Source organism: Acartia tonsa, chromosome 8, assembly GCF_053477335.1.
Source record: "Acartia tonsa isolate MP-2025a chromosome 8, ASM5347733v1, whole genome shotgun sequence".
Taxonomy (NCBI): Eukaryota; Metazoa; Arthropoda; class Copepoda; order Calanoida; family Acartiidae; genus Acartia; species Acartia tonsa.
In genome coordinates this window covers 7,573,625-7,590,211 of record NC_137267.1, presented here as the reverse complement: position 1 = coordinate 7,590,211, position 16,587 = coordinate 7,573,625, and the positions used below count along the sequence as shown (strand labels likewise).

The window sequence follows — 16,587 nt, the reverse complement described above, 5'->3', positions numbered from 1 at the left end:
TGTTTTTATTACGATGCTTTGAACATGTTTGATCCTATAGTTTTGTTTTTGTTATTTTAGTTTCCTAATGAACTAATAGAAATAGAAGGTTAGAAAAACAACTTTCCCTATTCTAAATCCTTTGATCTATCATTTCTTTAGTTTTAGGAGTGTAGCTACTATATATTACAACCAGCGGAAACGCCCCTAGAGGCCGCTGGACACTTCAGGGCCCTCTACTCTCTCTCTCTCTCTCTTCTCTCTCTCCTCTTTCTCTCTCTCTCTCTCTTCCTCTCTCTCTCTCTTTCTCTCTCTCTCTTCTCTCTCTCTCTCTCTCTCTCTCTCTCTCTCTCTCTCTCTCTCTCTCTCTCTCTCTCTCTCTCTCTCTTTCTCTCTCTCTCTTTCCTTCTCTCGTTTCTTTAAGAAAATTCACTTGGGAGGGTGCAGAAACCCTCCGCCAAAATAATAATAAACCTCCCCTGGACCCATAAGAAGCTTTACTGCAACAAAAAGCCAAGCGAACAGACATCCTGTTACTTTTATATGAGGATTTAATGCAACAATGATTCCTACTGCTAATTTTATAACATGATAAATCAAGATTTATTTTAAAAATAAGACCATAAAATTTGGGTGAATGATCAACCCCCCCCCCCCCCCCCCCTCCATCTCTATTTTGGGTACACCTAGAAATCTCTTGGGGTGTAGCCAATAGCTCTAAAAATAGGATTTTGATAATTGACAACTAAAGCAAAAATGCACAAAAATAAGAAACGTTGAGGTTGTTTTTAAAGTCGCAAAAAAGGTGTATGTCGCTTGAATGACGCCTCAATGTCATTTCTCGTCTCTCAATACTAGTTTGTTTGCAAACCGACACGGCGACACAGACCATAGAAAAAAACATATTTTTAGCACGGGACAAAATTGTTCTAAAAATTAAAAATGAACAATTATGCGAATTTTTTGGTAACTACTCTCTTAGCGCCCCCCTCTTCCCCCCCCCCCCCCCCACCCCATAAAAAACCTAGGTATTTTTTTATAGTTTATTTTCTGAAGGAAGATATCTAGGACTATGACGAAGCACACTGATACGTACCACAGTGCCTTCGGAGGTGCTTTGACTTTAGTGTCAGAACCTAAATTGGGACATAGTGCATTTAATTACCCTAGGTTAGGTAACTTCATTCCACTTTTCAATAAAATCTAAAATGCAGCGGTTTTTGAGAAAATTAAATTTAAAAATTTCAAGTTCAATTTTCAACCACTAGGAGTTACCGCATAATCATGACAAGAAAAGCAAAGATTATTTATTTAAAATTTTGAACAACTTTGCTTTTATAAAGTCAGTCATAAAACCTCTCTATATATGATTTATTTAAGGATGAATTTCCGTGACCTTTACAAAGCAATTGATAAAAATGGCCATTAATTAACTCACTTCAGGAGTGGTTTTATGAAGAACTTTATAAAAGCAAAGTTGTTCAAAATTTTAAATAAATAATCTTTGTTTTTCTTGTCATGATTATGCGGTAACTCCTAGTGGGTGAAAATTGAACTTGAAATTTTCAAATTTAATTTTCTCAAAAACCGCTGCATTTTAGATGTTATTGAAAAGTGAAATGTAGTTACCTAACCTAGGGTAATGAAATGCACTATGTCCCAATTTAGGTTCTGACACTAAAGTCAAAGCACCTTCGAAGGCACTGTGGTACACCCAATTATATGTTAATCTAGTTGGGGGCGTAGTGCACAAATTTATGGTCCTTTGTCTTATCCCGTAAGATCCCCGGCTTCAATCATTGTTATCTAATTTAAAAACAAGGATGACAACATCCACAAAAACGAAGCTCTGAAACGGTAGGACAAGCAAACATTAACTCTTGCAGAGTGTCAGTACTGAAAAAAGCAAAATATAAATTCTTTAATTTTGACAAAATTGTACGTAAAATTGTAAAATACTTACATTTTTAGGACTATGTTAAAGAGATGCTTCGCTTATAATATTGTAATTTATTGATCAATCACATTCAAATTGTTTTTCCAAAAAGTTAAAATCAACATGATTTAAATGAGAGTACGAACATTCTGGTAATGATTAAAGAGTTGCTACGTTTTCTAAATCATACCTAACTGTTAAGGGAATCACAATGCAAAAATCTTTCAAACCTATAGGACAATTTCTTTTAATAAATACATTTCACTTCAGAATTTTATTCTCCTTTTTGTGCGTATTTAATTTTTTACTTGGCCTTAGACGCAAACATAAAAAGATTGCAGCTATTCTATATGCATTTGTTCATCTGTAATTGTGTTTGTCAAAACATAGTGATCTGTATTCCAGTATGGCTTCGAAACATATTGATATTCACTGGTTTAGAACTGGTTCTCAGCCATACTGAAAAACCATGTATAGCATCGTTTTGCAGAATATTTTCCAAACATTCTAAAGTAAAATTCAGGCCTGAGGTGGATTCTTTAAAAAATTTGCTCCACTAATCGCTTAGTGGGGCAAAATTGTTTTCGTGAAAAATCCTCCAAAATCACATAAAAAATCTACAAAAATTAAATAAATAAAATCTTAAGTTAATAACCCTTTTATGATTTTGTTTTTGTAGATTTTTAATGTGATTTTGGTGGATTTTTCACGAAAACACCTCTGATCTGGGTTTCATATTTAGATTTTTTATTTATTTCATCCTTGTTTATTTAAGATCCGCGGGAAGCTGTCTATAATACGATGCTATAAGTAACTATTCTAATCATGGCGACTATATTCCCAGCTTTGAAATTTATTTATCCCCTTTAATGATCTTATATGAATATTCCTATCCTTTTCTATTAACATTTGTTAGCATTTTTTTTGCCCAGACTCTTTTGAAAAGTTTAAATCTGGTCAAGAAATATTATGCAAACTTGTCATTGTCAAACTTTTAGGGTTTTGCTGTTTAAAAGCATTTTTGACGCAAAACTTAAGTTTAATCCATGTGTTTAGCTTGTTAATGATGGTGGGGGGAGGAAAGGGGGGTGTAAAATTGGGATGTTTTTCACATACCTCTGATGTTAAAATGGCAAGGCATAAATGATTGTCAATTATATGATTTTAAAAATTCCATGACGATACTATATCAGCCATGAACATTTTTATATAGCTTCACATATGACCTGTGATGGTTTTAGGCTATTTTATTTTCAGCTTTCGTTCTTGGAATAATCTTTCAGTCTTGGGATGATTTTAAGCTTTTTTTCTATCCCCTATCTTATCTATTTTTTGGTATACAGAACCCCAAGAGACTAATGGCGTAGCATCTAGTATCTATAATACAAAGTAGAACAATGTATGTTTGTCCTTCCGTCTGTCTGAAGCTAAAGATCACGGTAACAGCTGAACCGATTATGCTCTACTCTTGGAGAACCTTAATTTGAAAAACAAATCGTATGCTAACAGTTTTGAAAGGACAAACCTTTTACTTGTGATATGGGATCAAAATTATATTTTTTACAATACACATTCCACATATGAATATTAATTTTAGGTGATGTATTTTTATGCTGTTTTGGACTTGGGAAGAAAGATTCAGATTCTTCAGAACTTCCACAAATTGTCATCACCTTTCACGAAGAAAATCCAGGTAAATTATTTTTTCTTATGGCTCTGAATACAATTAATTTGGTGCTTTCCCTAAAAATGCCTTTCGAACACTGAAACCCACTTTTTAAAAAAAGACATGAAAAAAGGGGTGCGATTTTTCCTAGCCCTTTCGGGAGAATTTGAAGGATTAAACCTGGATGTGAACCTGAAAAATATAAGTTTACAGAAATTTCTGTTAAGCTGTTTTTTTATATTAAAATGCTTCGATACTTATTGATCGTGTCATCCTTGTTCGTTTAATTAATGTCGCGCATCCAACATAGCAGTGGTAGGAATCATTTTCAACGTCTTGAGTAATGACGCGGTGTTTGAATTAGGGTTGGTCCGGATATCCGGTAATATAATCTTTTATATTCTACAACAAAAATCTCAGTTTTTTAAAAATCTTAAATGGCTGTAATTTTCTTATTATTGAAGCTAGAAGAACAATATTTTCTGAATATGTTTATCTTTATGTAAATTTTATATTAGAAATGGCAGCAGTACTTGGCAGCTGCCAGCCGCAAACCGACGGTTGGCAGGTAAACGGCAACGGATTTAATTTTTTCTTCAAATTTTAATACGTTATGTAGACACGTAAGAAAGTTTAAAATTTGAAATCTTTAAGTAAAAATTTGCGGTCACAGGAACTGTTTAAAGATTTCTGGAGACCTGGAGGTTCAGGACTTGCAGGATTATACCTGGAACCTGAAATCGACTTGAACACCTATATTTCATATGAGGATGTACGACTATAGAATATTTTAGTATTAAATAACATGAAATGCTTTGTTTAAGTAAAGAAAAAATATTTTTATTTTTTACCTGAATGACCTTGGCAGGTTTGCTGGTATGTGTCATACCCATATTTCGAAAGTCACTAAGTTATAGCCCTCTACCTCTATACACAGAAAATGGGATAGAAAAAAACAGAGGGGGGGGCGGCATTTAACGCCAACTCCCCGCCCATCCTCCAACCGTTAGGGGTTGATATTACAGACTGAGGGTAGTAATAGTTCATTAGATTAATTGCTAAGAAGAAAGATCATTTAATAGTTACTTAATTTTTAAGTTTTAGCCTTAATCTTATATAATAAAACACCAGTTTATGAAGAAATTTTTTTTGTGGGTATAGTCCCTTTTGTGACAACGCCCCTTAAGGAGCAATTATTCGTATTTTCACAGTAGCTTTCCTCCTATTTCTAGCCCCTCCGGGCCAATTGCCGAACCCTGCAGGGCAATCACCTAACCAATATATAACCTAACCTAAAATAACCTATTAAAAGCAATTTTAAAGATACAACGAATCGCCCCTTAAGGTGCGTTGCCACAAAAGGGACTATATCCTTTTTTGATACTTTAATATGCAGTAATTTGGCCGGTTATCCGGCCGGATATCCGGTAATTTGGCCGGATAACCGGATATTTGCCGGATATCCAGTGTTGACCGGATATCCGGCCCAACCCTAGTTTGAATCTAGTTAAATAAATGGATTTATAATTACATGGACCTTACACCATACTATGTAATAAAGTGAAACTTGTAGCTGACTAAAAAACACCCCCTTTATTTCATCTTCTCCCCTCCTACTGGATGAACGAACTGAACAATAAGTGATGTCAATGTTAGCAACCTAAACAGACGATAATGTTTCGTAATAATGTTCCCCCTGTCATAAATTCCACGTATATTCTACATCCATTAAGATAATTCACTTTGAAATGACTTTTTAATTTTTAAATTAATTTATAATAATCTATCTAATCCCTCAATCAAATTGGAATTTGAAAGGCTTACAAAATATTTAAAATTTTGACGTCTCTGAGTGAAAAATATCATGTTTCAAAATTCTTAGTTAGAGGATTTATGAGGGAACATTATTCTGAAAAACAAACATAAATTCCATTTGTCCATTAAGCCTATTAAAATGTTTTCTGACTTATTTTAGACTATTATGTAGAGTTGGAAGGTGGTTTTTTTTCATCAATTATTTACTAAGTATATTTGCGATAACATTTATTTAATGAAATCTTCCAATTTTTAACATGTACAAAACGGCCTGCTTAATTGCTTCAAGATCCATGTCAGATCTATATAGGAAATAAATGTCTATAAACGAGCTCAAGTTTTCCAAAGAATATTTGTTTAAAACTCATAGTGCTCCAATAATCCATAATAAACTCTCATTGCCCAGAACGATAAGACCCATTATTTTACTTTATTAAAAATAAATTCCTTTTTTTAATTTCATGTTGCTATTTACCTTATATCAATGTATTTAATTTCTAATCATAAAAAAGAAAATTTAGATTTATAATATAATAAATTTAAGAAAACTCTATTTTAAAAGAATTCGATTGTGGCGACACTTTGTGTGTTCAAATATTAAACTAAAATTGTAATCATCATCATTAACCCTTTGGTGATGGTAATGTAAAGAAAAAAATATAATTTAAAAAATCTTTTTAAAATCATTTAGATTATTAAATATTTACTTTCTTTTAGATAGTAATGCCGGGTTAGGAAAATAGATTTATTGAGAAATAGATATGCATATAGAAAACTAGCCAATAGGGAGATAATTATATCGAGCCAACTCTAGTATTTCGATAAAATGTAAATTTTCTAATGTAAAATTAACATAAAGATAAACATTTTCTGGAAAAAAATTGTTCTTCTAGCTTCAAAAATAAGAAAATTACAGCCGTTTGAAATTTTTAAGTAAAAAAGACCTAAAAACAAAGGTTGTTAAATAAAAGGGTAAAGGAAGCGAAAATTGACTTAGACTTATAAAAGGTCGGAAATTCATTATCAAACAGGGGACTTGCACAAAAAAAATTAGCCCTTTAGCTCTAATAGGAACTGAGATAATAAAGGGGGGTCGTTGAACGCCCCCCCCCCCCCCGACCGATTAAGGTGCGGCAAGGGGCCCGACTGTAAAGAGTTAAATAACAAAATTTAATCTATTTTTCTCTTATTAAGGTGGGAATAACAACACCAGAGATAGTATACTAGAACCTGGGGTGGATTTTGGAGCCAGCAGAAGCCTGTACACACCATCCTTTGGACAGATAAAACCTAAACCTGTGGCGAACAATGATGATCTCTCTAAAGCTCACGAGGTGAGACATAGTCCAGCCATTTAATTGATTTTAAGCAGGGTTCGGAAGCCGCGCCTCAGCCACGCATAAGCCTCAGTTTTAAACCTGCTTGTGAGCAGAAAAAGAAATGTTTGAAAGAAGGATTGTCTACTAAAGAGACAGTTTTATACATCCAGCTAAATTTTATAGTGATAAAATGACGATTTCACTAAGGCTTACACGCGGCATACGCGCGGCTTCCGATCCCTGATTTTAAGTAACACACAGGCAAACTAAAACTACGATCTGTCTAAAAAAAAACAATTGAAATTTCAAAAAAAAAATTAGCATCTTCTTTGGGATAAGACAATGGACGATAAATTGATATTCATCCCCAATGAAAATATACAAGATTATCCCTTCTGTAGATTAAAATTATTGGTTGAAACGTTTACACCCTGTTAATATTAAACTAACCGATCAAGATTCAGTAAAAGTATCCAAAGCTTTTAGGTCACCGATTAAGATAAAGTGGTTATAAAACTTTGGGTACTAGTGTAAATAAGAACACATTGCCCTTCCCTCCCTGTTTATAACCCAGGTCAGGTTGTCTGTTTGATTGGCAATTCATATTGTTCAATGCTTCGCTACTGATGGATATTGTATTTCTAATGTTTTTTCTTTTTAAAAGCGAAGCTTTTCTATAATTAGGGCCCGTCCGTCCGTCCGTAATAAATAGCTTTTTTCGTTAATTTAGGCGTGTTAAAATTGTCCTATCGATTTCAGGGTGATTCCTGTCGTAGTTAGATACGATTTAGAAAGCGTAGCAACTCTATAATCGTTACTAGAATGTCCGTACGTCCATTTTAAACATGTTGATTTTTAACTTTTTAAACAACAAATTTATATCAGATAAAATAATCCGATTAATCTAATTTTTTTAATACTGATTCCAAGGACAACAAAGTACAAGGTTATAAGCGAAGCATCTTTATATTCAAGTCCTAAAATCAGCATTATGTTAAACAGTTTTACAACAAATTTACTTACAATTTTGTATAAACATATGCATTAATATTCAGTTTATTCAGTTCTGACATTCTACAAATGTTAATGTTCGTTTGTCCTTCCATTTCAGAGCTTCGCTTTTATTGGATGTTGTTATCCTTGTTTTCTTTATGCATTAGTAAATTGTAAACCATTTCTTTTACATTTTCTGTTTGTAATGTTTTACAATTTAGGAATAATTTGTTTTCTTTTAATAGAAGAAAAATATTCTAAATAACGCTACAAAAGTTCAGGGATCTGAAGGGATAAGAAAAAGGCCGATAAATTGATATATATCCCCAATGATGATACACAAAATTACCCCTTTTTAGATTACAATTATTGGTTGAAAAGTTTATTCACTCAACTTAATGAACAATCCAATCACAATAAATGTCCCCAAAGTTGTTAACCCAATGAAAAAGAAAACACTATTATTCAAAGAACGTGTCCTAACTTTTATGATTCGTGAAAAGCTTCACCGGGCTTCAACAAAATAGTTTTTTTCAATAATTACTCAACAGAATTCAAAAAGTAAGGTGTCAAATAAAAAATCTTACTATTTTTGTTCATAAAGGCAATTTTTTGTTGCGTTTTAGTACCTTAAAAACAACTTTTTAAAAACTTAAATTACTTCAAAAATAAGAGGTCTACAAAAAAACGATTGCATATCTAAATTCTATGGATCATTTCACATCGACTTCTTACTATAAGCACCGACTAACTATTTTTTTTAATAAAAATCACAAAAGTTAGAACACGTTCTTTGGGGACTAGTGTAATAAACAACAAAATTTGGCAGGTTTTTATAAAAATCACAAAAGTTAGAACACGTTCTTTGGGGACTAGTGTAATAAACAACAAAATTTGGCAGGTTTTAATAAAAATCACAAATTTTAAGACACGTTCTTTGGGGACTAGTGTAATAAACAACCAAATTTGGCAGGTTTTAAGTTATACTATTTAGGAGGTAATAAACCAAATGAGAAAAGCTCTAAAAGAAGCTAGAGGCGGAGATCTGCAAAACAAGAATCAAGATAACCAAAACAATACACTTAATAAAGGTAATTAAACAAGGACAATTGTGTTTGTAAGAAGCACAGCAATAATATAATTACAACTACTACTTATAGATTATATGGCAATTTAAATTTCAAGTTGAAAAATTACATCTTATATAGAATATTTTAAAATTTACAAACAAATTTTTTGTAAGAATATTTCCTCATTTCTTAACAAAAATAAGTTTTGTTAATTAACAGGAAAAATAAACAAAATAAAACTTTCGTGAACAAAAACTTTTTTTTTATTTCATTGTTTTAATTTATGTAAAATATTTGATATTTAAAATACAGTGTATCAGAAATAAACTGTTTGTTAAAAGCTTATTTTAAAAAATTAAAAAACAAATAAATTCTTTATTATTATTGTTTCTACTCGATAAGTAAAATATGTTGGTAGTTATAGAAAAGGTTTAGTAAAAGAACATAAACTATGTAAAATAATATTTTATTTGATTATTGAAAGTAAGAGTGGATATTGTTTTTTTAAAAGGTTTAAAGCATTTTTCTAACATGTAATCTATAATACAAAGTTGAACGATGTCTGTCTGTCTGTCCATCTGTCTGTCTGTCCGTCTGTCCGTCCGTCCGTCCCTTAAGATTTCAAAAACCACTGAACCGATCGGAATCTACTCTTCAGGGAATATACCTACTGGTCCTGTGGTGGTTTTAGGCTATTTTCTTGGGGGGTGGGACAACCCCAACCTCCCAAAAAACAAAAAATCCCCCCCATTTTTTTTTTGGTCCTTTTACGTATTTCGCCAAAAAAAAAATTTATCACCTCTTGGGGCAAATCCCCTAGAGGCTAGGGGAGAATCCGCTAGTTATTGAATAAAATAAAATAAGAAAGTACAAGCCCAAGTTTTATTGTAGCTAGACTAGACTATTGAAAAACAAGGATGACAACATCCATAAAAGCGAAGCACTGAAACGGTAGGACATACGGACATTAACACTTGTATAGTGTCTTAACTATAGCAAAATTGAAAAACTGCTTGATACAGGTTAGTGTTTATGGACATACTTACATTCTTAGGACTTGATTATAGAGTTGCTTTGCTTATAATATTGTTCTTTGTTGTCCCAGGATTCCATATACCAAAAATCATATCAAACGGATATTTAAATCACATAAAAATTTGTTGTTAAAAAAGTAGAAAAATCAACATGTTTAAAATGGACGTACGGACATTCTGGTAATGATTATAGAGTTGCTACGCTTTATAAATTGTACCTAAATACTAGAGGAATCATCATGCAAAGTTTGAAATCGATAGGACAATTCTAACATGCCTAAATTAACGAATAAAAGCTATCTTGGACGGACGGACGGGCCGACCCTAATTATAGAAAAGCTTCGCTTTTAAAAATTACGGAGATAAGAATTGGGCGTTTTCCCTCAAATTGCCTTGTTGAGCTCAGATTGCCTTCCCCTCTTATTTTTATATAGGTATAATATTTGTTTATTATCTTAGGCTGGTTAGGTTAGGTTAAATTGGTTACTTGGTAGCCCCACAGGGTTAGGAAATTAATACCCAACCCCCTTATTTTTGGTTTATTTAAAAAGAAATATTGGGCGTTCAATGCTTTACATCCACGTAAAGGGAAATACCCATAATATGTAAATACAATAAGGCTGAAATGGTATTTTACTCAAAAGATAAATTTATATAATTTCAATAACAAAAGAAATGGCTGGCAATGGTTTTCACGGTTAGATTTTACCCATATTTATAATACCCATAAAGTAATCTATAATACAAAGTAGCTTGATGTCTGTCCGTCTGACCGTCTGTCCGTCTGTCCGTCTGAAGCTTAAGATCTCAGTAACCGCTGAACCGATTGGGCTCTACTCTCCAGGGATTATACCTACTGGTCCTGTGATGGTTTTAAGCTATTTTCCTTGGGGGTGGGACACCCCCAACCCCCCAAAAACTAAAAAACCACCCCCCCCAAAAAAAATATTTTTACATTTTTTGTAAAATCTCAGTAACTGCTGAACAAATTGGGCTCTACTCTTCTGGGAATATACCTACTGGTCCTCTGGTGGTTTTAGGCTATTTTCTAGGAGGGTGGGACACCCCAACCCCCCTAAAAATAAAAAAATCCCTATTTCCAAATTTTTTATTTTTTTTTATTTTTGTAAACAAAAACCAGTAATTGGGTTGGGGGAACCCCACTGCACCATGGGGCGAAGCCCCCATGAACCCCCGTCCCCCCCCCAAAAAAAAAAAAAAAAAATTCACCAAAAAATTTTTTGGGGCTTTTTGTAACTTTTAAAAATTGGCATCTTTAAAAAGTTGTTGCAATTATAGGTATTAAATAAAATTTACAGAGGAGAGTTTTCAATTTTTGTGTATATGTGGTCCAATCAGTGCAGTGGGACTATCAGAGCTTGCGCCGCATACAGGGTACTCGCCTATGCTCACCCCGTACGAGATATACGGTGAACAACCTGGGTTTAATTTTTACAAATTGAAATTTTTGTGCATACGGCGCACAACCTGGGTTTAATTTTACCAAGGAGTAATTCGGCAAAGAATAACTTTTTTGAAAATATAACTATAAAATTATTCTGGAGGGTTGTCTTTCCATTACCTCATGGGGCGAAGCCCCTAGAGGCTAGGGGCGAAGCCACTAGTCTTTATAATAAAGTAACAGAATGTATATTTGTCTGTACCGAAGGATCTCGCTAACCGCTAAACCGTTATGGTTCTCCTTTACAAAGTAGCATCTCATAGGTCCCAGGAAGGTTTATAACTATTTTGGGGGAGGGTACCACCACCCTCCCAAGACAAATCGCCCATAATAACCCCCACCTTCTCAAGTGCCCCTGGAAGCCTCTAGTAGCGTATTGTACAGTCTACTGATATTTAGGATACTAACGGCTTCATTAAGATGATGTGTATTTTTGTTGTGGAATGGGATTTTAATTTATTACCAGCGGCTACGCTCCTAGAGGCCTCTAGTGGCACTTTAGATGTTTTTCATTCATTTTTAATATTTAATTTGAGAAATTTGTCTATGTTAAAATCAGATGTTTTCTATTTATGTTTCTACTGAAGCGCCGCCCTGCTGGAATATTTCACAAAATTTCGGGTTTTTTTTGGCGATTTCTCTTTGGAGGATGGTGGTTCCCTCCCACAAAATAGTTAAAAACCTTCCCATGGCATATCAGTTCTGCGGTTAGTGAGATACTTTGGTACAGACAGTCAGACATCCTGTAACTTAATTATCTATAATACAAAGTAGCTTGATGTCTGTCTGTCCGTCCGTCTGTCCGTCTGTCCATCCGTCCGTCTGTCCCTTAAGATCTCGGTAACCACTGAACCGATCGAATTTACTCTTCAGAGAATATACCTACTGGTCCTGTGGTGTTTTAGGCTACTCTCTTTGGGAACACCTCCAACCCTCAAAAAAAAAAATTCACCCTCATTTTTTTGATGATGCAGATGATGAAGATGAAGACCCACCACATGTACTCAATTTTTTTAAATTACCCTTTGAGGCAAAGCCCCTAGAGGCTACGTGCAAAGCCGCTAGTTAAGATATAAAGCTACAAAAGCCGAAGAAAATTGTCAGCATTGATTGATTTTTAAAAAAATTGTATTTATGAAATAGACTAAAGATAACATACTAGTAAACTCATAATGTATTGTTGCCAAAAGTACATGATAAAACCAGACATGTACTTTTCAATGTACTTTGTACCCAGACACACCCACACCCACACACACACACACACACACACACACACACACACACATACATACTCACACACGCACACACACACACACACACACACACACACACACACACACACACACACACACACACACACACACACACACACACACACACACACAGAAACTTGCAGTATCATTTATTTGTTGTGGGACCAGATGAACAAATTCCCAACTATGATTGAAAGATTAATTTTGTGTTTGTTTTGGGTGACAAGTTTTACACATAATATTCTTAGATCAACCAAAAATTGATTGCCCTATTTCTTTCCTAATTTCCGAAGTTATACAGCAGATAACCTAAATATTACAAAACCTATTTTTAGCTACTCCAGTCAAATTGAAAAACGACATAATGTATAAACAATTTATACATTATACAATCAAAATTTTAATTTTTAAATTTTTTTTGGAAGTTTTAAGGTTTTTAGCTAGTAGTAAATATTGAGAAAGGGTGAGGAAACTATGTACACAATCAGAAACTCCAATTCAGCTGACCTATTCTTAGTATGAGGAAAAGGGGTTCTGAAAATAATATAAGATATAAAACTCAGGGATCAGAAGGGATAAGAAAATGGCCGATAAATTCCCCAAAGTTGTTTAGTCAACGAGTAAGTAAATGTTATTACTAAACTTTGGAGACTAGTGTAATAAACAGCTCATTCTCTCTCTCTCTCTCTCTCTCTGTGTTAAACTTAAAATAACTTAAATAAGAATAAAAAAAATTTCAAAAGATCAGTTATATACAAAATCGTGTAGAGGGATGTTATGGGGGTTTACCCCCCCCCCCCCCATTATTGTTATAATTAAGAAGGCCTGCTTTTTTCAAGCCCTCAATATTTATAACACCTGACAAAAAAATTGTACAACTTATGTAATTTATTTGCAGAGAAAAGTGATGTTTTTTTCCTATCGTAAGAAAATAATTTCTTAATGTGTGGTCAATATATCATGTTTTTTTAGAAGTTGCAATGCAATCTAAATGGTTTCATATTATTGTAATATCTATAGTGCAAAGTTGAAAGATGTCTGTCCGTTTGTCTGTCTGTCTTTCTGTCCATTTGTCTTTTCGTTTGTCTGTTCGTCTGTCTCTTCGTCTGTCTGTCCGTCTATCTGTCCCTGTCCGTCTGTCTGTCCGTCTGTCTGTCCGTCTGTCTGTCCGTCTGTCTGTCCGTCTGTCTGTCCGTCTGTCTGTCCGTCTGTCTGTCCGTCTGTCTGTCCGTCTGTCTGTCCGTCTGTCTGTCCGTCTGTCTGTCCGTCTGTCTGTCCGTCTGTCTGTCCGTCTGTCTGTCCGTCTGTCTGTCCGTCTGTCTGTCCGTCTGTCTGTCCGTCTGTCTGTCCGTCTGTCTGTCCGTCTGTCTGTCCGTCTGTCTGTCCGTCTGTCTGTCCGTCTGTCTGTCCGACTGTCTGTCCTTCTGTCTGTCTGTCTGTCTGTCTGTCTGTCTGTCTGTCTGTCTGTCTGTCTGTCTGTCTGTCTGTCTGTCTGTATGTCTGTCTGTACGTCTGTCTGTCCGTCTGTCTGTCAATATCCGGTATTCGGCTGGATATTAAAAATATTATCGGTCCATCATTTATTCCCTCGGGCATTCCTAAACAAAAAAATGGACAGGAATATCATTCTCATTTAAACAAAAAACTCATTTTTTTATGCTAAAATGTAGTTTAATTTTGGTTTTTAATTTTCATTTATTTCCCGGCTATGATAATTTATATCCCTGATATCAAGTTTCTTTTAATAATTAATAAAAATTCAAAAATCTTCCAAAAAAGTTTGAAAATCTTCTAAAAATGACTACCTCCGGGAAATAAATGAATATTTACATCCACTATTTAAGGGGTTGTTTATATGGAAATGCAATTTTTGTTGGAAGAACAGAATTTTAATTTTCTAGTACTAATTTTGTACTGTGAGCGAAATGATAAATTGAGAAGAATAATTTTTTCCAGAGAGGGAGAGACAATGAAAGATTAGTTATTTCTCGCATCGTATTATAAACGGCTTTCCGCGGATATTGGTAGAAAACTGGATATAATACGATGCTAGACATAGTTTTTCGTATGGATGAGAACCGGTTCCTATCCACCGGATTCGAATGAATACGAGAAAGATAATTCTAATCATTCCCTATACTAGCAAACTACCAATTACAGATGTTGGCATGTATGAAATTCTAGGAAGAATTGTGTCTACATCCCTGTAGCCCTCTAGGGGCACTTAATGGAAGGGGGAGATAATAGGTCGCCCCCACACTTTCCATTTTAGTTTTAGAATAAAAAAATAATTTTGGGAAAGTAATTTTTTATATGGGATATTTCTCTTGGGAGGGGGAGGGGGCGGTAAAAAACTTTAAATGACAACCATATAGGTTCAGTGGTTAGCAAGACCCTATGGTACGGACATATAGACATCCAGTTACTTTAATGTAAGGACATTATATCCATGAACCCTGAATTTCATTTAGCATCATACATTAACTTAATTAATTATGCTTTGACTTTCACAAAGAATTTAATATTTACATGACAACAATTAGTTCTTTTACATAAATAATTTAATTTTTGAAAAAGAAACGCAAAGTCATAATGCAAACAAGAATGACAACATGCATAAAACCGAATGTTTGAATCGGTAGAACTTACGAACATTAACACTTGTAGGTTGTCAGATCTGTAAAAGCAGAATCTAAAAGTATAAGTATAAACAAAATTGTACCTTGTTTTAAAAGGAGTCGGTATTCCAAAAATCAGATGTATATGATAATAATAAAATTGTTGTTAGAAAGGTTAAAAATCATATGTTTTAAATAGACGCACATACATTCTGGTAACGATTATAGAGTTGCTGCGCTTTCTAGATCGTACCTAACTAAGAAAGGAATCCCCATGCCAAATTTGAAATTAATAGGACAATCTTAACATGCCTAAATTAACTATATGAAAGAACGGACTAACCCAAATTATAAAAAAGCTTCGCTTTAAAAAGAATAAGGTGATTTATTATTTCACATTAATTACATACAGCTTGACTTAAGTTTAGTGTTTAATGAATGAATTATAACATATAAAAATTAATGTATTTTTACTTTGATCTTAAACCCAATTTTCATGTTCTCTTATGAAACAAGCAGCCTGTTCAATTTATGAATCTCCCATTCCATTCTCTTTACCCCATCCCCTCTCCTCATACTGGATGAACGAACTGACAAATAAATGAGTTCCTAATGGCAAGCTACGTTGAAGGCTATTTTTCCACTGTCATAATATCCACGTATATTCTACATCCATTTAGATATATGATATCCGTAGCTTGAAATATTATTATTCTATATATTTTAATCAATTCTTTAATTTTTTAGGAGATTTAACCGCTACCGACAAAGCCACAGCTCAACCTGGCCAGCAGCCGCCTTCAAAGCCGCCGGTACCGCCAACCAAAGCTCTTGCGGTTGCGAAAATTCGCGCCGCCATTGCACAGGCGAAACAAGATGGCGGCGGCACTATTCAGTTACCGCCACCGCCGGCGGAGAGTGAGAACTGTGATACGCTCAATTCTAAAACCAGGAATAGTGGTTAATCCAAATATACAAATATTTACACGGGCAATTTTGTTTATCCTATGCTTTGTTTTATATTTAGGGTCCGTCCTTAAATAATTGCATTACCAACTGTGAGGGAGGATGGTGGTACCCGCCCCCAAAATAATTATTAACATTTCCCGAGATCTATGAGAAGCTACCCTGTAAAGAAGAACCATATCAGTTTAAACGTTAGTGAGATCCTTCGGTACACACACACAGAGATCCTGTTACTTTATTAAAAAGACTAGAGGCTACGCCCCCTAGAGGCCTCTAGTGGCACTTTAAATGTTTTTGAGAAAAATTTCGATTTTGTTGTGATTTCTCTTGGGAGGGTGGTGGTATCCTCCCCCAAAATAGTTATAAACCTTCCCGGGATCTATGAGAAGCTACCCTGTTAAGGAGAACCCGATCGGTTCAGTGGTTAGTGAGATCCTTCGGTACACACACAGAGAGATCCTGTTACTTTATTA

At 34.3% G+C, this 16,587-nt stretch overlaps 1 protein-coding gene across 1 annotated transcript in view; it reads left to right on the top strand.

The window, feature by feature from the left end:
* The window catches only part of LOC145325643 (uncharacterized), a 29,001-nt gene extending 12,888 nt beyond the window's left edge, over positions 1-16,113 (top strand). Inside the window, exons 2-5 of the mRNA XM_080168602.1 lie at positions 3,513-3,608; positions 6,591-6,730; positions 8,703-8,799; positions 15,896-16,113. Coding sequence (XP_080024728.1) covers positions 3,513-3,608; positions 6,591-6,730; positions 8,703-8,799; positions 15,896-16,113 — 551 coding nt within the window. The remainder of the gene's footprint in view (positions 1-3,512; positions 3,609-6,590; positions 6,731-8,702; positions 8,800-15,895) is intronic.
* Positions 16,114-16,587: the final 474 nt, after the last annotated feature.